Raw genomic sequence first — 25167 nt, 5'->3', positions numbered from 1 at the left:
CGAGCCCATTCATCCCACAAGCATTTCAAGAGGAAGGGGGGGGAGGGATGGGGAAAGCCACTTCACAGGTATTCAGAGAGGAAGCGAAGACAAAAGGCGGGTGGGGGGAAGTACAACAGACCTTTTGAGTATACAGGCTATACATAGCATAGTTATACAGCACATACAGATCACTGCTGCTCCTGCAACACTGTTGATCTAATATAGTTAGGTCATCTGCAAGGCATTTGACTGCACAACAATTTGATTAAGAAACTAGAACAATACAAAATGAACATGACACATATTACATGAATTAAAAACTGGCTCACAAGTCTCAAAATGTAATTGTAAATAGGGAATCATCATTGAGGAGGTGTGTTTTTAGTGGAGTCCTATAGGGATTGGTTCTTGGCTCAGTGGTATTTAATATCGTCATCAATGACCTGGAAGAAAATATAAAATTATCACTGATAAAGTTTGCTTATGACACAAAGATTAGGGACATGGTAACGAACGAAGAAGACAGGTCACTGATATAGACTGATCTGCATTGCTTGGTAAACTAGGCACAAGCACACAATATGCATTTCAGTATGGCCAAATGCAAGAGAAACCAGCCTTGAAATCTCTCCCTTAGCTGAGCTTTGGACTATGGTCAGTTCTAGTAGGAGGAAAGAACAACATAATGCTCCTCTATAAGTTGCAGTGTGATGCATCTGCCCCCCAACTTGATTGATTTATGTCCCTAATATCTTCTCACACTATGCAAAAGTTTTGTTGGGGGGTGCAGGCTCCAGGTAATGGGCAATATGGTGTGGGGTCAGAAGTTTACATTCTCAGGCCTACGACTGCCTTTCGAGCGAAACAATATGTTCCTTTAAAGTTAGCATGAGTACATGTAATCATTTATCATTTTCTTGTGTTCTTTTGTTTATGGTACAAGATGTAATCGATCAAAGGGGGGGGGGTCAGTAGTATGGGTTAAGGATATAGTTAATTAAAAGATCCGGTAGTTAATGAATTGTAAATGATGAATTGTGGCACCTGTGAGCATCTTTGTAAACAAGTGGGGTATATAAGGTGGGGAAAAGGATAATGATTCGTGCATGATCTGAGATTTTATATCTCCTTGCACCTTATTTGACTCAAATAAAGATACTTGCTTCTCCACTCCGGTGTGTTCATTGGGGATACGCACACCGGGCAAACGAACCCCAACTGTTGCACCCCCTGCAACAGCTTGATCACGGATTTGGAACGAGTGTTAGTCTTGGGATTTGTTTTCCTTCCAGTAGCATTTGTTATTGAGCTTGACTTCCAGAAAATAATATTTTTGGCCTTGCTATTCTGTACTATTGATAGGCTGAGTCTGATACCATTTAAGTCCCTGTGAGTTTTTCCACTGGGATCAATAGAAATAGGATTTATTCTTTATTGCCACTGAACAAAGTAACCCAAAGGGGAGCATGTGAAATAGACTCAGCTGAGCACTGACAAATTCATTGCTGGAAACCATCTGTCTCCCCTGTGTGGTAGTATGGTTAAGACAGGTATTGAACTTATAACAGTGTTCAGTGTTTAAACTTTGACATGCCCGTAAATTGCTGCATGTATTAAGCTCACTGATAATAGCTTTATCACGTTATTACGCTTTTGCTTTATGACTGTACAAAATGTTGTTCTGAAACTGTGAACCCAGTCAAAGTGGAATGCCATCTCCTGCTGATTATAGCTCATCTTATTTAATTAGCCTCTTACAGTTGGTATGGCTACTTCCACTTTTTCATGTTCTATGTATGTGTGTGTGTATGTATATATCTTCTTACTATATGTTCCATTCTATGCATCTGATGAAGTGGGCTGTAGCCCATGAAAGCTTATGCTCAAATAAATGTGTTAGTCTCTAAGGTGCCACAAGTACTCCTGTTCTTCTAACCATCAAGAAGGCCTATGAAAACTGAATGGGCCACTGTGAAACATTACAATAAAAATACTTTTAAAATTCTCCCTTCACACCCATGAAGAGGCTATGTGCAAAAAGGCTCATCCCATCACCCTGAATCCTGGATGAAGGAAATAAAAACAGCTAGCCAGAAAAAAAAAAAAGATGAAAAATTTTCTTTTTGGACTCTCAGCAGAAACAGAGATCTCCAGGGTTAGCCTTAAAATACATTCAGAGCTAACAGATTACTGCAACTGTCACCTTTTAAAAACATAGACTGTAACTCAGGGTTTCTCAAACAGGGGTCGCTGCTTGTGTAGCGAAAGCCCCTGGCAGGCCGGGCCGGTGTGTCTACCTGCCCTGTCCGCAGGTCCGGCCGATCACAGCTCAGTCAGTCAGCATGGATTCACCAAGGGCAAGTCATGCCTGACTAACCTAATTGCCTTCTATGATGAGATAACCAGCTCTGTGGATGATGGAAAAGCAGTGGAGATGTTATTCCTTAACTGTAGCAAAACTGTTGATACGGTCTCCCACAGTATTCTTGCCAGCAAATTAAAGAAGTATGGGCTGGATGAATGGACTATAAGCTAGATAGGAAGCTGGCTAGATCATCGGATTCAACATGTAGTGATCAATGGCTCCATGTCTAGTTGGCAGCTGGTATCATGCAGAATGCACCAAGGGTCAGTCCTGGGGCTGATTTTGTTCTTCATTAATGTATCTTCATTAATGAGCTAGAGGATGGCGTGGACTGCACCCTCAGCAAGTTTGCAGATGACACTAAACTGGGAGGAGTGGTAGATATGCTGGAGGGTAGGCAGAGGTGAAAGTAAGCCGGTATGGTCCGGTACAGCATATCGGCAAGAGCCAGTACTCCGTGCCGGACCGCACTGGCTTCCGCAGCAGGGATTTAAAGGGCTCTAGGCTCCCCATGGCTGCAGACAGCCCAGAGCCCTTTAAACCCCATCCACGGCTCCGGTGGCCGGGCTGGGGACGGATTTAAAGGACTGAGCTCCCTGCAGCGGCAGGAGCTCCAGGCCCTTTAAATCCCAGCCCCAGCCCAGCAAGGCTCGGGGCGGTGGGGATTTAAAGGGCCTGGAGTTCCACGGCAGCTGGAGCCCCAGGCCCTTTAATTTGCCCCTGAGACCCAGGGGCTTCCAGTCACCTCTGCAGCTGAGAGACCCGGGTTGATTTAAAGGCCCAGGGGCTCCCAGTCACAGTCGGTGCACCACGGCCTTTAAATCTTGAGAGGCCCTGCCTCTTCTGGATGAGGCCACGCCCCTCTCAGGACTCCGGCAGTACTGGTAAGTCCTGTAAATTACTTTCAACCCTGAGGGTAGGGATAGGATACAGATGGACTTAGACAAATTAGAGGATTGGGCCTGTCATAAACAGATGGTTAAGGGTTAATGCCTCTTTTACCTGTAAAGGGTTAAAAAGTTCACCTAGCCTAGCTAACACCTGACCAGAGGAACCAATGGGGGAACAGGATGTTTCAAAAGGAAGGAGGGAAGTTTTTCCTTTGTTTGAGAGTTTCAGTTTCAGCCGGAGTGAAAAAGATCAAGGAGCCAGCCTCTTATCAGAGTAGTAAGTTTTAGAAAGGAATAAATGGATTTATGTTTATTTCTTTGTAACCTGTCTTATGCAATTAGAGGTAGAATCAAATTGGGTATTTTTTGTGTAACTAAATTTGTGCCCAGGGGAACATCCTCTGTGTTTTGAATCTATCATCTGTGAGAGTAGCTGGTATGCTAATCTCTCCCAGAGGGTTTTCTTTTACCTTTCTTTTCTTTAATTAAAAGCCTTTTTCTTAATACCTGATTGATTTTTTTCCTTGTTTTTAGATCCAAGGGGGTTGGATCTGGATCCACCAGTAGTTGGTGGGGGAAAGGAGGGGGGATGGTTAATTTCTCCTTCTTTTAAGATCCAAGGGATTGATCTGGACTCACCAGGGAATTGGTGCAGGAGTCTCCCAAGGCTACCCAGGGAGGGGAAGGTTTTGGGGGGAGAGGGAGTGATCCAGACACTGAAAATTCTGGATGGTAGCAGCTATACTAGATCTAAGCTAGTAATTAAGCTTAGAAGTGTCCATGCAGGTCCCCACATCTGTACCCTAAAGTTCAGAGTGGGGAAAGAACCTTGACAGAGCCAAAAGAAACCTGATGAGGTTCAACAAGAACAAGTGCAGAGTCCTGCACTTAGGACAGAAGAATCCCATGCACTGCTACAGACTAGGGACTGAATGGCTAGGCAGCAGTGCTGCAGAAAAGGACTTAGGGGTTACAGTGGATGAGGGGAATGGTATGACGGGATAGCCTAATTTTGGCAATTAATTTATCTTTGATGATTAGCAGGTAAATATGCCCATTGGTCTGTGATGGGATGTTACATGGGGTGGGATCTGAGTTACTACAGAGAATTCTTTCCTGGGTGCTTGCTGGCGAGTCTTCCCCACATGCTCAGGGTTTAACTGATCGCCATATTTTGGGTTGGGGAGGAATTTTCCTCCAGGGCAGATTGGCAGAGGTCCTGGAGGTTTTTTGCCTTCCTCTGCAGTATGGGGCACGGGTCACTTGCTGGAGGATTGTCTGCACCTTGAGGTCTTTAAACCACGATTTGAGGACTTCAGTAACTCAGACATAGGTTAGGTGTTTGTTACAGGAGTGGGTGGGTGGGTGAGATTCTGTGGCCTGCATTGTGCAGGAGGTCAGACTAGATGACCATAATGGTCCCTTCTGACCTTAAGTCTATGAATCTATAAGCTGGATATGAGTCAACAGTGCGCCCTTGTCATCAATAAGGCTAATGGCATTTGGGGCTGTATAAGTAGGGGCATTGCCAGTAGATCGAGAGACATGATCGTTTCTCTCTATTCAACATTGGTGAGGACTCATCTGGAGTACTGTGTTCAGTTTTGGGCCCCACACTACAAGAAGGATGTGGAAAAATTGGGAAGTCCAGCAGAGGGCAACAAAAATGATTAGGGGGCTGGAGCACAACTTATGAGGAGCGGCTGAGGGAACTGGGATTGTTTAGTCTACAGAAGAGAAGAATTGAGGGAGGATTTTTTGCTGCTTTCAACTATCTGAAAGGGTGTTCCAAAAAGGATGGATCTAGACTGTTCTCAGTAGTACCTGATGACAGAACAAGGAGTGATGGTCTCAAGTTGCAGTGGGCGAGGTTTAGGTTGGATATTATGAAAAAGTTTTTCATTAGGGAGGGTGGTGAAGCACTGGAATGGGTTACCTAGGGAGGGGGTGGAATTTCCTTCCTTAGAGGTTTTTAAGGTCAGGCTTGACAAAGCCCTGGCTGGGATGATTTAGTTGGGGATTGGTCCTGCTTTGAGCATGGGGTTTGACAAGGTGACCTCCTGAGGTCCCTTCCAACTTTGATATTCTATGAGCTATGGGATATCTCAGTCTTCCCTAATGAAGCTGCTTCACTTTGTATACAATGCTTAATTGGGGACAGGGGTTAGGAAGAGAGAAAATATGACTTCATAGCCCAGCCTGGGAGTAGGGGGTACTCACCTGGGACAGAGTCACTGCTTCAGTGACTAAGGGCTAGTCTACAGTGGCAGTGCTTTAACATGCTTTGTGTGGTCATGGCACACAAGGCAAAAGCACCTTCACGAGGGGCGTAGCTCCCAGCGCTGGTGCACCGTCTACACTGGCACTTTACAGTGCTGAAACTTGCTTTGTTCAGGGGGGTGTTTTTTCACCCCCCTGAGCAAGAAAGTTGCAGCACTGTAAAGTGCCATGCATTTTCTCACTGGCTTCATTCTGATATTGCGTACACAGCAAATGAGGACGACCTTTCATATGCTATTTTGGTGACCTGACCTACTCCAGACAAGAGTCACAAGGAAACATGGCACCATCTAACTTTTGGGCAACTACAAAAATCACTGGGATTCACAAAGTCTGAGTTAGGTGCCTTGGCTCCCAGCACAACGAATGGGGGAGAAATAAGCATCTGAGGGTGGGATTCACAAAATGGATACTTGCATGACACAGGGATGGTTTAAATGATATAACTGGGTGCAATCCCTGCTGAAGGCTAAATTAGCTTAAAGAAACGTTAACTGTTGCAGCCTACAATACCATGTGTGTGCACACAATTCAAGGCTCACACCAGGTCCAATCCAGCTCCCACTGAAGTTAATGGGCGTTTTGCCATTGTGTCTAACTCTAGTGGTTCACAGATAGAAGGGCTGGGTTTAAATATAGGTGACCTCAGCTGTGTCTTTCCATACTCTTTAAGGAATGTAAAAATGTAACTTTGAATTTGCAGCCAAAATGATTTTTACAGAATCCTGTAATGTTTGCTTAAGGGGTTTTTCCTAAAGTGATAAATTTAACTCAAACGTAACTCCATCTTTTAAAAAAAGGTTTGCTAACTGGGAATTTGAGAAAATCTGCAGCTCTTCTATGACCACAGCTCCCTCTGCAGTCAGCTAAGTTACATGCACAAAGCTGTAAAGAATAAGTCTGCTAGTGAATCTGGTCTTTAAGATGTTGCTGTCAGATGTCATCACAAAGATCCCTTGAAGGTATTTGGAAAAGGCCTGACTCCAAAGCCAACTGAAGTTAGACTCTCATTAATTGAAGAGGGTTCCACTAGAGAAATTCAGTGGGCTGTGGATCAGGCACAAAGATGCCATAGAAAAATGGTCTCCATGTTTTCAGGTTAAGCATATTTTAACTATGGAATAGTTTTAAGGCTACCTCGTAAAAGGATCATGAAATTGACAGACAGATCAATCACCACATCCCACAATCTTTCTGTCATAAGGGTTTTCTATAGCATTTGTCACCAGATTATCTAATATGTACAAATAATACAATAATGCACCCATACTTGGTTTTTGCTCTAGTTTAATCAGTATTTCAAACATTTTTATTTTTGAAACAAAACAGATTTTAAAACAATTGCATTTCAATACACCACAGATGCTATGCCCTGTGATAATTATGACCATCTCCATTCTTCCAATTTTTATTTAATGTTTATTTTCTTTCATTCTGTATAACTTTCCTGCACTGGACTCAACTACCCAGCTTACCCCTACAAATGCCAGCTTCAAAAGAGAAAACCCCTTCTCAGTTGCTTAAAAATGAAAAAGGATGCAAGTAAAGTTAAAGATAAGTTACTCAACCCCACACAACCAGTTTCAAATGAATTCACTGTCCACAGAGATAACCACTGTTCCAGCGATGACTATACCATAGTTAAAACTGCTTTGCTCCCGATCAGAATGTTACATGTCTTTTAGGGAAAGGGCCATTTTCCTCCAAATTGTGTTCATTTCAATACAGTACATGCTGATAGTTACTGTGAATTCCATGCACACACTAAGTCTTATTATTTGACGCATAAGTAACAAGGAGAAAATTATTATTTAGGATGATAGGGAGTAATGGTAGAAAACTGAAGAAGGGAAATGTGGGCTAAATATTAGGAAAGACTTCTTGGCAGTAAGATCTATTAGACTCCACAGTAGCCTCCCAAAGGAATTGGTAAAAGCACAATCGCTTCAGACATTTAATAAACTAGACAAAGGACTAGAAAATGCACTGTCATGCTCCAACGACGGGAAAGGGCTAGATAATACAATTGGTCTTTTCCACCCAGGTTTAGACTCACTAGAGCCATGAGTCAGCATAAGAGTTGCATTAAGAGCAGCCCAAAATTACATCAGGATAGAGACATCTGAATCCAAATTGGTTCTTAAGTAACATAGTGATGAGTATTTAAAGAGCTGATCTGATGGGAGTTCTCATCCATTTAACAAACAGTGGATTTTAAAACAAATGATTTTTAAAATTACAAAAATAGAAGTATTTACTGTAGTGAATAGGTTAAAAATATGCTAAGTATATTAGCTAAATTTTGTTAATCTTCAGTGCATTCATATTATATTTTGTTGCAAATGAACATTTGGTGCAATATTTGAATAAATTCAAACAAAAAAAGCAAATGAAAATTTGTGAGGATCGTGGTTTCTGATCAGGGAATACAATACTCAGGCACACTTTTTTTTTTTTTAAACTCTGCCATCAAAAAAACTATTCTAAAGATTAGTTCTTTCTCCTTTTACAAGCCGCCCTCGTATCATCCAAGTATCCTAAAAAAAAAAAAAAAAAAGACAGAAGAGCTTATTGCACAAACCAGGACACAATGTTTATTTCTGAAGACAGTAGAAGTTATTTTCTCTACTTACCTACGTATTTTAAACAACAACAAAGTACAGCATCAAGAAAATTATTGATCTTCCCTTCAAATCCATAGGCTCTGAACACATTAATTAAATTATAATGCAATAAATGGTAAAGTCAAACAAAAATATTGAAGATCACCAAAAAGACTAATTCTTCTGTGAGATTTATATGAATTGCATGATGCATAAAAGGCAATCAAGAAAGGCAGCAACAGGAAGAGATACATAAATAGCACTACACTGTAATTATTGAACCAAAACCAAAAAGCTGTCATTTAAAAATGTTCCTAGTGAGCATCATCCTTATATTGCAAATGGAGAAAGCCAGATGACAGGGAAAAATAAACATTCCTTCTCATTTTCTTGAACACATTATATTATGCTTCCTCAATGCATTCTGAATTGCTCCTATCTTCTCTACAATTCAAAAAGCACACTGGATTTCTCAAAGTCCATCTACTGCTGGCAATGAACAGTATGTAGGCATGCAATGCTAATACTTATGCATCACACAGAAAGCAAGGAGAGAACAGATTTAAAACAGAATTCAGTGAACCAACATCAACTGCAAATAGGAACTTTTTTCACTTTAGACAATTAAAGAGCATGTAATGATTGTTTATCATGATTGCTTTGTGATAGCAAAGAGTCACAGTGGTGCCAGCTGACGAGATAGCATGGGGGGGGGCGGGGATGAGTGATGGGCTGAGGCAGAGCACAGAATAGCAACTCCCTCTTGCCCTGGGCGAGTCATGCAACCTCTCTACCTCAGCTTCCATATGGCAATATTGGGAGGATGCTACGTGGATTAGTTAGCTCATGCCTGTAAATGCTTTGAAGATTAAAACTAAGAGTTAAGCATTCTTCAGAGGAAGTTTAAAATCTAATTAAAACAGATTTGACGAATGGTGTACTCCTGGGGGAATTCTGCACCAAAAAAAAAAAAAAAGTTCTGCAAAATTCTGCATATTTAATTTGTCAATGCAATATAAATCACACCAGTTTCAATTATGTTGGTAATTTATTTCAACTACAATACAGGAAATAGTCACAATAACTATCCAGTATTTCCTAAACACATGAAAGTTAAGTCACAAATACTTGATAACCCATACCCTGCATTCCAGCTATAATTCTGACGGGCTACTTTGGGCTGATGTTTCATTTGCCCTCAGTCTTTTTTTTTTTTTTAAATGGATAAGTAAAATAGATCTTTAGTTGTAACCACTGTGCCATTTTGGCACAGAAAAAAAGAGCAAGAAAGCACACATCTTCCTAGCTGAGGATTCCCTGACAATGTTTACAATAAGGCTCCTTTACACCACGCTAGCAATGTAAAGGAGCCTTAAAACATTTACATGTGTTTTATGCTCCGGGGAGGAATTGACTAAGAATGGGAACAATTAACTAACAATAGGATCATTAACACCTACGTAGGCAGGCTGCTACATTTCTGCTCTTCCTCAGGGGGCAGAGCCTGCCTCAAACCCTAAAGCCCTACCCGTCCATGCTGGGTGCATGAGAGGGACAGAAGTGTCTCTCACTTGCATGCACAGCCCTACCCCCCGGCATTGATTAATGTCTTCACACACACACTCTGCTGTTACACCTCTCCCAGCTGCTCCAGGAGCTCGAATAGATGCACCCGGGAAGTGGCTCATGTCACCTGCAGATTTTGTTGCTTCCCCATTTTTCTGTGGGGAAGCAAAGAAATCTGCAGATCGTCTGATTTCTGTGCCTGCGCAGTGGTGCAGAATTCCTCCAGGAGTAATGGTGAAATGCACAGAACTAATTTAGATGTAAAGGGTTATCAATGTGAGCACGCAAACTATAGAAACTGCTGTTTTAAACATGCAACTGTTCCTACATTAACACTAAAAATATCAGTGTATAACTAGTAATGCAGGAGTCAAAGGCAAAGCAGACTTATGCTTTGCAGATAAATATATTTAAAAGTCTGTCCCTAGATACTTACGGGCCTAAAGATGCAGAAAGTCACCTAGTGAGATTTTCAGAAGCGCCATGCTGCCTAACTCCCATTGATTTCCAATAGGAGTTAGCTGCTTTGAAAAGTCCACTATGTGCCTAAATATATATATATATATTTTTAAATCTAACCCCTAGATACTATATTGATTGGTGGTTTAGAAATGCAGCAGATCTGAGTTTGGAAGACTAGGTGGCACCAAAACCCAAACAATAGTTGGATTTAACCCACTCCAGTTGTCACCCCAGTGTAGAAACCAGATTTGTGCGCTGCGGATTTGAGAAGCACTTGCTGCATTCATTATTTTTGGAATGGATCAGAGCACAAAGGAATGCCTCTCATGCATCCACTCCCTCAAAATACCCCAAGTTTAAGTGGTTGCGACTGGATTATATTAAAATGAGTCAATGTTTGCCATCAGATATATGGGTGTAGTAGTGATTTCAAACAGGAGTCACACCCATTACCTAAAGACAGAATTTTGCCCTAATCCTATAACCATGCACTAATCTTATTATTTTTCTGAACATAGTAGCAGCCAGCCTATTGCTAACAAGTACAAGAAAATTGCATCTACAAATTAGGAGGGCAAGTACCTTCTAGCTGCTAATGTCCATTCTGTGCAGTCCACATGTAACTGAAAAGAGCTTTTAAAATTTATTTTTAGATATTCACCCACACTGTCAACCTTAGAAGGAGGAGTGTTGCTAGCAATATGAAATCTGTATCCACTCTGCCATATACGGGGTCACCTCATTAGCTCTCCCCCCCCCCCCCCCAAGGTAGCTCTGCCATTCCACACAAAACAATTTAACCAGTTAGAGAAAGGTGCTTTAATAAAAAGGTGTGGTTAACAATAACTAAATCTGCCAGCCACCATAATAACTGTCTTCCAAAGGAAAAATCAAGATTTTTTTTCCCCCCTCAGATAGGTATCTGCTTAGACCCAGGATCAGTCCTACATAAACCCGCAGTGGTATATGTGATTGGATGGGTTGATGCAATTAATACTATTGCTTATGAATTTAAATTATAAAAAGCACAAGCAGTAAAGAGATACTTATAGAAATAAAATATGACTAACCCTTTGCTGTGTAAATAGGGTTAGTGTGTAACATACTGTTGTTGCAGGACACTTCTAAGCTTACCTTCAGAGTGATAGGTGTGCTCACACCATATTTTCTTTGTGTAATTTCTACAACTTCTTTCTCAATGTTTTCTTGACTCGTGCCCTTGACTTCAATATAGTGGCAATCTGCACTAGCATAGTGACAAGATATCGCCTGCATGAAGAAAGTCAGGAGTAAATCACAATACAGCTCGTAAGTCAAGAATTGTTGATCAGTGACCTGTATTAACACCCCACTATCTTAAATGCAAATATCACCATTGTAACCAAATTTGAATATTTTCTCTGTTTCTCAGGCTTTTGGAAATGTTCACTTGGAAAAAAAAATCTTGCTAGAGATTCACACAGAAAACTTGCACAATAACGTAAGCTTAATGAATCACTTTTTCCATCTTCTCCTCACTCACGCGGTGGGGTCAAAGCACCCATTTTGTGATACTGCACATGATAAAGACATGAGTATGACTTCTCTGAAAGGGTAAGCTGGACTGGGAGGAGGAGGAAAAAAACAAAACAAAACACACAATCATCAAGGAAAACAAAGCGCACCGGCAAAGTGAACTGCTTTTTTCCCCACAGTCACGCAATCTTGTGTGTTGATCTCAACCTTAAACAGAATTGTGTTGGGTGGGTATTTGGATAAGAGACCTCCAAGGAAAACCCAAGTTGCTATATTGCTGATGGAACTGGAATAGTGATAGTAAGCTCAAATGTTTCTCTCTCTCACCAACAGAAGTTGGTTCAATAAAAGAGTGCTTCACTCACCCTCTCTCTATTATAAGATCAACAGCTATAACATTGCATATTACTCTTCCTTCTGTAGGAGGCTAATGGAAGGTGTTAAACAAGAACCCTCATAACACTCTAGGTTTTTATTAAAAAAAACAACCAACCATTTGTAACTATTGCTCCATTTCACTAAAAATGAAGTCAATAGGCCAGATTCTCAGTTAGTGCACACCAGCACAATCCCACTGTCTTCAGCATAGCTGTACCCTTCTTCCTAAGTTCTTTGTCTGATTCTACTCTCAGTTAGGCCTTGTCTACACTATGGGGGTAAGTTGACCTCATCTTAACATAGATGGAGTCGACGTAGCTTAGGTCTACTGGAGTGTCTATACCACCCTGAGTCTACTGAAGACACTCTCCCATTGACTTCACTGGAATGAGAAGAGTAAGGTGAGTACTGGAATAGATGGGAGAACAATCTGTGGTTGATTTAGAGGGTCTTCACTAGACCCACTAAATCGAGCCCCCGGTGCATCCATCACCACAGCGTTGATCCCTTTTAAGTGTAGACATGCCCTTAGAGTGGAGTGCAGTATAACTCCATTTACTTTTTCAGTAAAGTGCTATGCAGGTATGCATGTATACAAGTAATTCATAATTAAATTATGCTGTTAATAATCAGATTGTAGTGGCCTCCGGTCCTCAGAGAAGAGAATGACAAAAATTCCATTCACAGCTGGTCAGGACTGAGGAAAACACCTTGTGCAGAAGCAAACAAGAAGAATCCAGAACTGTCCACCAACATGTTTTCTAAGGTCCCGATTAAGGAATGCACATGTTTAATCACTTCCCTGAGTCAGAGTTGCAATGTACATTTACCAAGAAATGTAACATAAGGTTACATAATTAGTTTTGGAAAAGTTATCTAAGATTATCATTACAGCAAAATTACACCAAAAATCTATAAAACCAAAACAAAAAATAAGATTACAAAAATCTATTCATATGCAAGAGACTATACAATCTCCATAAATTTGGAGGGGGGCTTAGTGTTATGCAATCTGTTTTAAAACATGTCCAATGGCTGTAACTTGAAATGGTTTCCTACCTTCCGGAATCCTTGAGTTCTGTTCATTCCAGAGCCATGAATCAACAAGGGATGGAAGAATACTGTGTCTCCCTTCTCCATAACAAGGTGAACCCTGGGAAGGTTTTTGTTGTAATCACGCACTCCATGGTACATCTTGTTAACGCCACCCTAAAAAGCAGAGTTTACATCATGGGATAATTATTAAAACTACTATGTCTTAATGTGGACAAAAATCTGCACTGTTCAGCTTTCTTTCAGATAAGAATCCAAAGTATGCAATATGCTTGCCTGAGAGTCTGCTTATTCACCTTTGAATCTTCTCATCCCTGAAAGCCCAAATCTAGCTCAGCCGCTAAGGACATGTCTGCACTGCATTTAAAAACCCATGGCTGCCCCATGCCAGCTGACTTGGGCCCCAGGGGCTCGGCCTAAGGGGCTGTTCGGATCACAATATCCTAATCTGAATTCCTTGAAAAGATAAATAAGATTCTAGTCTTACATGACATTCACATTCCACTTTCTTCATTTGCTTTCTTTTGACCTATAACAGCTTACCAGTCCCTCTGAAATGTTCACTTCAGACAACTATATTTGATGCCATAATGTTTGTTTTCTTCTTTAAGAGGACAGATTGGAATGAGCAGTCAGTGTGATGGAAAAGGTTTGTTACTTATAACTGAAAGCCAGCCTCCCCTGCCCCCAGTGTGTGTCTGAAATGTAACAATGCACCATGTCAGGAGTACCTGACCCACCACAGAGAACTCTGGTGCATTTATGTTCGAGCTTCCAAAAAGGGTATTGATCCAGAAATGAATGATGTCCAGTACCATAATCTTGCACTTGGGTAAGGACACTGCTGTTAAGGAAGCACGCTCTCCCAGATTTCAAAGACTATGACTTTGGTTTGAATAAAAGCCATGAAAAATTCCAGCAAAAGGATATTTTGTGTGGAACAGAAAAAGTCTGCTAAAGTTCAGTTGGTCTTTTATTTATACTAAATGAGAAAGCAACTTTTTGCTTTGAGAAAATGTTCTGTTCAAGAACATTACTCAGATAAGAAAAAAACAACCTTAATTTTCAAAAACTTCAGCTTCTACATCACCCTAATGAGGGATGCACACTTTGATAAGATACAAAAATATGACATGCATATGAAATGGATGTGTGATGCTCCCAATTGCCTTAGGAAGATAAACATGTACTTACAAAACCTTTTAGGCCCTAGATTCTTTTGTATATGCTAGACAAGGTGGGTGAGATAATCCAATAAAATGTATCAACTTTTGTTGGTGGGAGAGACAAGCTTTTGAGCTTGCATTGCTCTGTGTAAACTCAAAAGCTTGTCTCTCTCACCAACAAAAGTTGATCCAATAAAATGTATTACCTCGCCCACCTTCTCTCTTTAATATCCTGAGACCAACACAGCTACAACACTGCATCCATATCTGCTAAACAGCTTGACAGAGGTTAATGGTCTGTCAAGACATTGTGACAATGGAGTGCTGGGGAGAATATCCTCAATCCTCCAGAGGTAGCTGCATAGCCCATAGAGGGTCAAACTCCTCTCTACCCCCAGGGACAGAATCTCTGACACTAATATACCTAAATGCCATGAAACAACACCAGTGAGCCACTAAGCAATCACAATGCCTTCTCAATATTTGCATATGGGTGTGCTCCTTCCATTGCCCTACTGTTTGCTGGAATGACCTTGGCTAGGCCTACCTAGTGAACAGCTGGCTTGTGCAGCTGCCTACAGTGCATGTGAAGCACACATATTACAATCATTATTACTCTGATTGCAGAAGCACCCACCACAAGTGAGGCACTTTCCAGTTACAGAGGAAGTCAGTCCCTGCCCCAGTAAGCATACACTGTCAAGGTTAGATGTGGAAGTACTTCAGAGACATGAAAAGGTTTTGACCAAGAAAAAGAGAGTATTCATAATTGGCTTGTAAAATTTGACTACCTTTCACCAACTTTGTTGCAAACCAAAAAACAAATCCTCTTGCCTCCACCAACTGCAAAATGCAGACCACATTAATCCCACATGCAGATCTACCTCCCAATCAGGGTAATCGTGTTGCTTCAGGGAACCCTTGTGTGTTCCTGGCAAAACAACCAGGCAGCCATTGCTGCGATCTATCCGCTCCATGGCAGTCCAGGAACACACAATGAGATCTGCAGGCCGGAATGGAAAGTAGTGCAAATCCTGATGCATGGGATGGCGAGAGCTCTTCTTGCCTGGAATAAAAGAGACGAGTTTGAATCAGAAAAAAAATTCAACTGTTTTAAACTAAAACAAAGACTTCTCACCTGTTCAATTCCACTGAGGGGACAGGGCATGCTGCAAGAACTAGTCTTGCTCTGCATTTGATCAGAAGAACAGCTATATTCAGGGGGCATCAGAACAAACACTGAAATCCACTGTATTTCCAACAGGTTACTTCTGCCTTTGCTGCTTATTTATTTTATTATCTTTTTTTTAATTGTAGTTTGTGCTGTTTAAATAACATTCCACATGGACCAAGGCTATCAACCATTTCCGACTATGTTTCTAAACTCATATTTTGTAGCCCTTCTGTATTTTTTAAACTAGGGTGAGAGGATTGATGGTATGCATGAACTAAGTACTTTAATTTTTTGACATAATTAATATCTGCTGAAAATACAAAGCAAGATCATTGTGAATAATAAAAGTAGCATATATCTGCATATTATGAACCCATAATAGTGTATCCAGAATAAAAGTATCTTTAGAAACCGTTACTTCATCTAAAGTACTACAAACCTCACTATCTCATACATTTTAATGTAAAGATTTCAAAAACAGGAGCCAAAAGTTAGGCTTCTAAATCCATATTTTGGCACTTAAATAAATGCCCAGAGCACCCAGCAGCTCGTACTGAGGTCAGTATCTACATGTCTAAACTAAATTTGACATATTGTATCTAAACTCTCAGTCCAAAGAGAGTGTATGTCGTATAGATGAAGGACACTCTTCCTCTATTCTGTTCTATTGAGGTCAATGAGAGCTGCTGAGTACTCAGTGCTGTTGAAAGCCAGGCTGCTAAGGGCTAGATCCTAAACACAGAGCCATGCATTCACTACATGAGACTACTGACATGCTTAAAGTTAGGCATGTGTTCATTGCTGAATCGGAGTCTAACAGCCAGACAGTGAAACAGACTAATTGTCAAAATGAACGTTATTCAATTTTCAAAGTTCTTTTGGTTTGAATAAAATAGGGTAACATTTTTAATGGTCTCAGAAATTTGTTTTTTGATTTTTAAAAACTAGATCATGTGCCCTTTATACAAAATAAAAGTCCTTATTCTTCCTCACAGAAGTGTCCCTTACCAGAATCTGGAGGTTTATTTATCAACATCGTGTGCATGGCCATGATGTTTGGCCCTGTGAAACACTCAACGTATTTTAGGATCTAAAGGTGAAGAACATATATTAGGAAAAAAGTTAGATGTTTATACTGCAATATATATTACAACCAAACTAGAACTGACCACCACATCATGTAGGCCAAGTATACACTACAAACTTTTTCCTGAATAACTATATTGCTCAGGGGTATGATGAGTTGCGCTTTATGACTGACACAGATGTGCTAGGCAAAAGCCTCTAGTGTAGACAGTTATTCAAGCACAAATGCACTTTTGCTGTTATAGCTTACTTTGCTCAGCTGGGGGTGAGGCGAGAGAAGAGTGTTGGAATAAGATATGTAAAAGCACAGTTTTGCCACTATAAATTGCATCCACGCTAGGAGCACTTTGCCAAGTCTGGCATATCAGTATAGCTATATCAGCAAAGCATTCCTAGTGTAGACCTAGCTGCAGTGTCTGCTGCTATGAAAGTGGTTAAGAAAAAGTGAACTCACATATACTTATACCTGGCTAGAGCAATGAGAGAAGAATTATAACATTCTGTGTTTATATCTGTGCTTTTCTAAATTAGTCTGCAAGATAAGTGATCTTCAAAAGCAACATTATCTGGTTTTAGGCTGATATGTGCAATACAATCTGATTACAAAGAGGATTTATTTATACAGCAACTGCACTTCAAGTAGACTTATTTCTTTTCCAAAAATCACTTCCATATGCCATAGGGTGACCAAATGTCCCGATTTCATAGGGACAGTCCCAATTTTTGGGTCTCTCTTATATAGGCTCCCACTACCCCCGTCCCTATTTTTCACATTTGCTGTCTGGTCACCATAATACGCCATCATCCATTGTCATACATGTAGAAGAGGAATGTGAGGAATAGCAAAAAACATTCACACTGTACACTTTAGAAAGCTTATGTTAATGCTCAGAGCCTTACAGTAAGCTGCATCTAAATATCGAAACATGAAAATTCAGTTGGTTATTGTAAGAACTCACACAGATTCCTCCTGTTGTTTTAAGAAAATTATAGGAAGTGATTTCAGTTATTTTTCATGGGCATATACTTAAAACAAACGTACACCAGGATTTTCCCTTTTTACCTGAGGCATGGTACAATATCTGAAGAGCTCTTCATCTTCCTGAAAATCCTGTATTTTAGTAACTGCTTTTTGATCTGGAACAAACTCTGATTTAGCAATGGCCACATCCCTCATTATGATTAAGCCAGGCACTTGTACCTTCTTTTCACAGATCTTTGCAAATTCATTTCTAGAAAAAAAAAAAAAAAGAAGTTAAAAAAAAATTTCAAACACATATTCTACCATTTTATTATACCAAAACATTTTGTTTAAATGAAGGAATAAGTTATTTGTTAATAAAGTGCTTCCATTTTAGGGGAACCCAAATTCATGCTGTTTCAAAAAGCCTCACAGCATTACTAAATATCAATATGCTTGTGTCTAGCGAAACAGCTGCTCTGTACCTGAAACGCTCAATGTCTTCACCAGAAATCAGGTTTTTAATGACCAGGTAACCATTTTCTTCATAAAAGTGCCTCTGCTCTGGAGTTAAAAGGTTATTGTCCAGGGTGTAACTACAAAGAAACAAGAGAAATTGGAAGGCTCAACAAAAAGCAATCTGATGAGAATTTTCTCAGCAGTGACCTGAAAGGAAGAGGATCGAAGTTAACAGAATGTATTTAATTTTTTTCTGTCAAAAGTTATCTGCAGACTCTCAGTAGTTAATGTAGATTAGAACAAGCCTCAAAAGATGTAACCAAAGCAAAACAAAGAAAAACAAAACAAAACACATACATTGGTCTTACAATCTGCTCTGTGAACATCAAATAGTCAGAAAAATAATTTAAAAAATGGAGAGAATTATTCTCTCAACATGAAGTTTATCTCCATTAGAAAAAATAATTTATACAGTAATTTTTACTATGAGTTAATATTTGTATACAACTCCAGAGATGTGCGTGACAGTTTATATAGAATACATAGAAATGGCCCAGTCCTCAGAAATTTGCAGTTTTGGGTGGAACAACATGTCTAGATGTAGGATAAGATGCACACAATATGCCATGAGGAGACGTGTAGAGGAAATAAGCCTTTTCACAAGATACACCTGTACTTTAATCCTGTTGAGTATATCCAATGCATTACATGATTATTCAGCACAACTGTTTTTCCTATTTGTAAATGTAAAATATTTTGAGGCAAAACATATACCTTGTCAAAAAGAGGGATTGGAAAGGTGATGTCTGATCTTCAATATTCGTACTCATAGAAACAGTACTTATGTAAACAGACCCTTGAAGTCAAACTATTCACATTTTCAAGATCAAGCTCTAAATTACTTTATTAAGCCAAATTAAGCAGCTCAGAAAATATCCTTGCAAGATTTGAAACTAGATGAAGACTTCTAATCAACATATCTTCTATAATTCACAAGAAGAGATATGGAAATAAGAATAAAGATTATATACAGATGAGAAATTAAACTTCAAATGTAATAGTAGAAAGATAGTAAAATGTCACTTACTGAAACTCCATTGGGTGTTTAACAGAAGCAATTTGTGCTGAAGTAGGAAATGTTGTCTAGAGTATAAATTAAGGCAAATAAAGCACAACAACTTGAGTATCAAATCTGAAGTTGGTTTAGAATTCCAGAATCTGACACTTGGTTGTAATCCAGGTTAAATCATTAAAAATGTATTTTGCTTTGGATTGTTGTCCATTTTTTCCCCCCAAGAATCCACTCTCCCTTCCCACTTTTTACTTTGCTGCAAGATTGTCTACTTAAAATAGAGAACACCTGATCCTGCACATGCTAAAGTCAATGCAAAACTCCCAGTAAGAGCCAGATCAGCCTCTTAGAGCCCCATCCTGAGGTGCTGAGCATTCTCAGCTCCCATTGACTTAAGAGATGCGGGGGTCTTAGCACCCCACACGACAGGGCCCTCTATGACAGCCCAATGAAGATTAATTGAGGTGAAGTAGATTTGTGATATTTTAACAACTTTAGCTTGAATTAGTTAATACTTTGTGATGGATAACTTAATCTGTAAAACAATTAAGTCTCACATACTACCGAACGAGATTCTATTACAGCCTCATTTCTGCTTATCAGACCACTGCTGAGAGATAGATTGTTCTATTTTTATGCATATTAATGAAGTATGGATTTGGGAAGTTCTGCTGTACCTTGGTTAGGTTTTTAATGCCTCAGGAAGCCATTTATGTGCTCAAAATTATTTATCATGATGGTGCAACTATCCATGAACTAAAATACCAAGAGAAGACCAAATCTTAGGTAATTTCAACCCTATGCGTGGCTTTGACAAGCCTGTAAAAGACTAATGCAAATAACCCCCAAACCATACCAATTCTAGACCCTGCACATACACTTCACAAACACTAAACCAGAACATAAAGCAGCTACAAATGGTATGTTCATCTTTAATTTGAACAATAGGACCGGGTACATAATACCTTTTTCTCCCCACTTCCCTTCAGTAATATTTTATTCATGGAAAATACATGTGTTAAACTGAATAAAACACTACAGACTCCAATATTTTTGTTTTAATATTTGATGACTGAGAGCTTCATAAAACCTTCTCATTCATAGTTCCCCAAGTGATCTTCACTGGCAGCAACATCATTTAGGTTGCCTAACACTTCCCATTGTTATAGAAAATCCTTGAAGCTTTATTTTAGAAGCTCTAACACCTCCATTGTGTGAAGCCGGATTTTGAAATCTGCCAGGGGAAAAGCTCTGCATAGGGACAAAGAGAAGCACCTCTCCTGAAATTCCATTCGGATTAAGCAAAATTATGAATCGTTAAAAATCATCATTTCCCTTTTCTTGTGGAAGGGATTCAGGAAAATGCTGGCAGCATGTCAAAATAATAACCGAACACAAACAGTCAAAGTCCTGGGCCCACACTATCACCAAAAGAGCAGCATATGCCTTACCTGGAGCAGCTGTTGGAGCAGAGGATAACATGGGCCAGGCTGTCCCTCCCCGACAATCACATTCTCCAGACCAAGCACAAGGCATAAGCATCTGATGCTTCCCTCCAGAGGCACTCATGGGGCAATTCAACAAACTACTAGCAAGTGGGTACAGGGCTGGGCTCCCCCTAGTAACCATCCCGAATGTTGGATATGGCCCCAGAAGTCCATCCCTACCTCTGAGAGCACCACATGAGGCAGGAACCTCCCACCTCCTAGGATGGAAAGTCAGGTGAGGAGAGTCAGACCAAGTACGTCTGCAATCCATCTCCCCTTTAAGATAATGGTTTTGTCCTGTTTCTACATCGACAGGACTAACAAGTGGTAGAATTCTATGCTACAGTGCTGACAGTTCAGGCCTCAAACCCTGCTAATAATGCATGAGGAGGTTTGGTTGTTTGTGGGTTTTTTGTTTTTTTGGGGGGGGGAGGGAGGAGTTGCACGGTGGCACGAGAGTTCCTCTTTTTACTTTTTTTCTTTAATAAAAGATACCAATGAAATTAGACAAAAAAGCCTGCATTTGAAGAAGTTATCCTTGGTTGCAGAGCTATGCACTCATAAGTTAGGAAAGGCCAAATTTATGGTTCCTCGTGCAATCTTACTTTTGCTTCCTTATGCAGTTGCATTATGGTGCAGTGAATTATACAATTCACATTTTTTCCACAGAATCCCTGCCTCAGTCAGTGCAAAGGTTGGACACACAAGGGAGCAGAATTAAAGCTGCATGGGCAGTAGTAAGTGGGCATTTCCTAAATACATTTTCTTTTGTGTAGCTTTTTTGTATGCAAAATTGTACTCCAGCTTCTTAATTCACGTGCTCGTGAGAAATCTTCTGATGGATCACCTCTATCCTTGAAAACCTCACTCTGGACACCATCAGGATTCAAGGATCACAGTTTGAGAACTACTGTACTATATAAAACCATTTAGGCACATAGAATGTAACATTCAGTGGGAATTTAACCAGGACAGTACAGTCTGCCTCTCTACTATGGAGAAAAAAAATGAAGTGAGATTAATTTTAAATAAACACAGCTGGACAGGACCTGAGTTTTACACTGGGGGGAGGGGAGGAGAGGGACAGACGGACAGCACCTCCTGCAGCATTTGCTCAGAAAAAGCTCAGAGGGAAAAGTGTCACCTTCTAAATCACTAACACCACTTTGAATCATAGAATATCAGAGTTGGAAGGGACCTTAGGAGGTCATCTAGTCCAACCCCCTGCTCAAAGTAGGACCAACCCCCAGACAGATTTTTGCCCCAAATCGCCCCCTCAAGGATTGAACTTTATGCAGCACCTGGATTTTTCATAGTTGTCTGATTCAAGTGCTGACAAGACCAGCTTTGCTTAGCTTATAAAATTTGGCAAGACCAGAGCCTGAAGTGATTTGGCACCACAAGTATAAACTAGAGGATTATTACACAAAAAAGACGTGCATACATCTGCATGCCCACCAATACCAGCTCAGAGTTAGGTTAGATGGTCTCAAGGCTTCCTGAATCTTTCATAACCCTGGAGATGTATGATGTCACTAGAGAGAGGCTTTGCCATCTTGAAGGGAATAACAAAAGAGAATGACATTTTCTACAATGAGAAGCAACCTTTTAACCATGTTCAAATCCTCCACAGAAGTTTAAGATGGAAAAGAACTGCATGCACAGCTAATCCCATCCTATTTATTTTCATTAGCCTCAACTTCCCTCACCTGTTCATTTACCTCATACTGGGTCATATCCTTTAGATTCTAAACTCTGGGGCTGACTGTCATTCGTTATATTTCTGTACAATGCCCAGCACAATAGAGGGCTCAACCAGGTTTGAGTCTTAGGTGCCACTAAAGTATGTTAAATATAATAAAAAAAAAAATGGACAATACCTACAGCATTAGGTCACCCCATCTATACTCAGCAGATGCAAAACTGTTCCCTACAGTTTGCCTGTCTAGTTTTAGACCTTTCATTGGAAATTTGTTCCTTTCTCACTATCAGAAAGGATCTTCTGATATGCAGCTTAAATTTCCATCCTTAAGTTAATCAAATTTCTCTCATGCCATCCTAAATAATTACTATCCATCCGTGGTGTGTTTATAACCTTCAGGTATTTGTAGACTTATGACCCTCTCTATCACTATATCTCTTCACCAAATTATTACTCAAAAGCATGCTTCTGACCTCCCAACTTCTGCTGTGAATTTAGTTACATATTATAGCTGAACTGCAGCAAAAACAAAGTTTTTTAACCATTGCTGAGTTACATAACTCTTCCGCACCTCAATTTCCATACTTGTAAAACAGAGATAATAATTAATAGCCTTCCTGCAGTCCTTTAAGACGCTAGGTTGAAATGTAGCACATACAAAATAAATCACTATAAAAACTTCCTCTCATCCCATTTCTGCCCTATACCTTATGTTTTTCAACCTTCTAAGTTTCCCATTCACCTCCCAGGACCTTATGTTTTAAAGGACCTTTTCAGAAGTATAGAACATACATAACCAATAACCCTTCTGTGTTTGTCTCCACATGGGGCTGAGCCCATATATCTCAGCATGGTCTGAAATGCACCATGAAATTTGAGTACTACAGAATTTAGCCCCCCACAAACTCTTGGAAACATAGGCAAAAGCTTAACATGTACAAGCCTCTTTTCTTTCCCAGATTTGTGTGCACAAACTAGCATATATGTGAGCAAACCAGGCAGCTGTACACAAAAACAGGAACTTAGGAAAGTGTAACAGGTACAAAGGCCAACTAGCAGCTAAAGGGTTGGAGTTTTAGGAAGAAAGCACAAGGAAGGAGGAGGTGCATGACAAGGGTAACAAACACCCTGCTCCCTGTAAAATGATTCTCTGAATTAACAAGCAACTGTGGAGAGATGATTGCAGGGCATTAAGGGCAAAGGTACTAGCCTGCAGTAGGTGGTAGAATCATTGTTATTTACCCAGTCCCACAGCATGCTCAGCACTGTACACAGAAAGAGACAAACCCCCCACCCTGCAGTCTAATACAATCACAGGGAAAAACAGTGACAGCGTCTGTGTGTCCAGGCAGAAGAGTGAAGGCAGCACAGGCAGAAGTGGGGGGGAGACACACGCACACAAGGGGGGAGGCAGCCCAGGCTGAAGAAGGGGTTGGGAGGAAGGACACACACAAGGTAGAAGGCAATCTGGGGAGGGGACGGACAGGAAGGGGGAGGCAGCCCAGGAAGAGGGAGATGGGAAAGGGGAGGCAGCCCAGGCTGAAGAGGAGGTGGGGGGACACACGTAAGGGGGGAGACAGCCCGGCTGAAGGGGGGGGTGGAAGGTTGGAAGAGGAGAGGCAGCCAGGAGGGGAGGGAAGAGGAAGGCAGCCCAGGTTAGAAGGGGTTGGGAAGAAGGACACACACAAGGCGGAAGGCAATCTGGGGAGGGGACGGACAGGAAGGGGGAGGCAGCCCAGAAAGAGGGAGATGGGAAACGGGAGGCAGCCCAGGCTGAAGAGGAGGTGGGGGGAGGCAGCCCCGGCTGGGGGGGGGGTGGTGGAAGGTTGGAAGAGGGGAGGCAACCAAGGGAGGAGGGGAGGGAAGAGGGAGGCAGCCCAGGTTAGAAGGGGTTGGGAAGAAGGACACACACAAGGGGGAAGGCAATCTGGGGAGGGGACGGACAGGAAGGGGGAGGCAGCCCAGAAAGAGGGAGATGGGAAAGGGGAGGCAGCCCAGGCTGAAGAGGAGGTGGGGGGAGGCAGCCCCGGCTGGGGGGGGGGGGGTGGTGGAAGGTTGGAAAAGGGGAGGCAGCCAAGAGAGGAGAGGAGGGGAGGGAAGAGGGAGGCAGCCCAGGTTAGAAGGGGTTGGGAAGAAGGACACACACAAGGGGGAAGGCAGCCCAGGCAGAAGGGGTGGAGGGCAGGAAGAGGGGAGGCAATTCGGGGGGGACAAACGGGAAGGGGGAGGCAGGCCAGGGTTCCGCCCCCGCCCCCGACACACGCGGGGGAGGCAGGCGTGCAGACTCCACGAGGGGCGAAGGGAGTAACGGGGCAGTCGAGGCTGCCTGGGCCCGCTCTGAAGTTGCCCCCCCGGCTCCCCACCCCGCAGCCCGGCTCGGGAAGGATACGAGGGCGGCAGCGCCCGTCCGGGGACAGAGGTGCCGTAGGATGGTGCCCAGCCGGGCTGCGGCCGCAGCAGCCTCCATCGCGCCTGTGCCTGGTGAACTGACTACCAGCGCCACAAGCCAGGGTCCTGAATGCGACGCCGGACCCCGCCCAGACGGGGGCGGGGCCCGGCCCGGCACGAGCCTCACTCACCACCGGCAATCTCCAAACGGGGAGCGTTACATATCATCCGAGCCCGGCGGGCGGTGGCTGCTTCTGCGCATGCGTAAACGATCTGAGCATGCTCAGTAAGGTCTGCTGAAGCCGCTGCCCTCAGTCTGCCTGCCCGCCCCACTTGTCTCATTGCTCTGGAGAACAGGTCAGTAGTGAGGGTGGGCGGAGCTTGTGCCCAGGCCAGGTTGTGTGTATGGGCAGGCTTGGGGGGTCAGACAGCTGGAGCAGGGGCAGATAGACAGAATCAGGGTAGGTTGACCTGATGTCCCGATTTTATAGGGTTTAACATGGCTACCTCTTGATACCTGATTTTGGGGTCTTTTTCTTATATAGGCTCCTATTACCCCCCTCCCCATTTTTCACACT

The 25167-nt window shown here is 41.8% G+C and overlaps 1 protein-coding gene across 2 annotated transcripts; it reads right to left on the bottom strand.

Annotated features, from left to right (window-relative positions):
• On the bottom strand, positions 1-24842 carry LOC115653644 (phytanoyl-CoA dioxygenase, peroxisomal-like). Of its 2 annotated transcripts, none has more exons than XM_030567271.1 (9): positions 24591-24842; positions 19028-19083; positions 17967-18077; positions 17584-17752; positions 16443-16524; positions 15145-15326; positions 13101-13250; positions 11283-11417; positions 1-425 (listed from the first exon to the last, which is right to left on the bottom strand). In XM_030567271.1, exons 1-9 carry the CDS (start codon positions 24666-24668, stop codon positions 396-398), a joined length of 993 nt encoding a protein of 330 aa, XP_030423131.1. In that variant the 5' UTR covers positions 24669-24842; the 3' UTR covers positions 1-395. The 2 variants fall into 2 exon arrangements, with proteins under 2 accessions (XP_030423131.1, XP_030423051.1); XM_030567191.1 differs by lacking the exon at positions 1-425 and adding an exon at positions 6788-8054.
• Between the last annotated feature and the right edge of the window lie 325 nt (positions 24843-25167).

This window comes from Gopherus evgoodei, chromosome 1 (genome assembly GCF_007399415.2).
Source record: "Gopherus evgoodei ecotype Sinaloan lineage chromosome 1, rGopEvg1_v1.p, whole genome shotgun sequence".
NCBI classification, from domain to species: domain Eukaryota; kingdom Metazoa; phylum Chordata; order Testudines; family Testudinidae; genus Gopherus; species Gopherus evgoodei.
The sequence above is the reverse complement of the archived record's forward strand: the minus strand, read 5'-3'. Positions and strand labels throughout refer to the sequence as shown.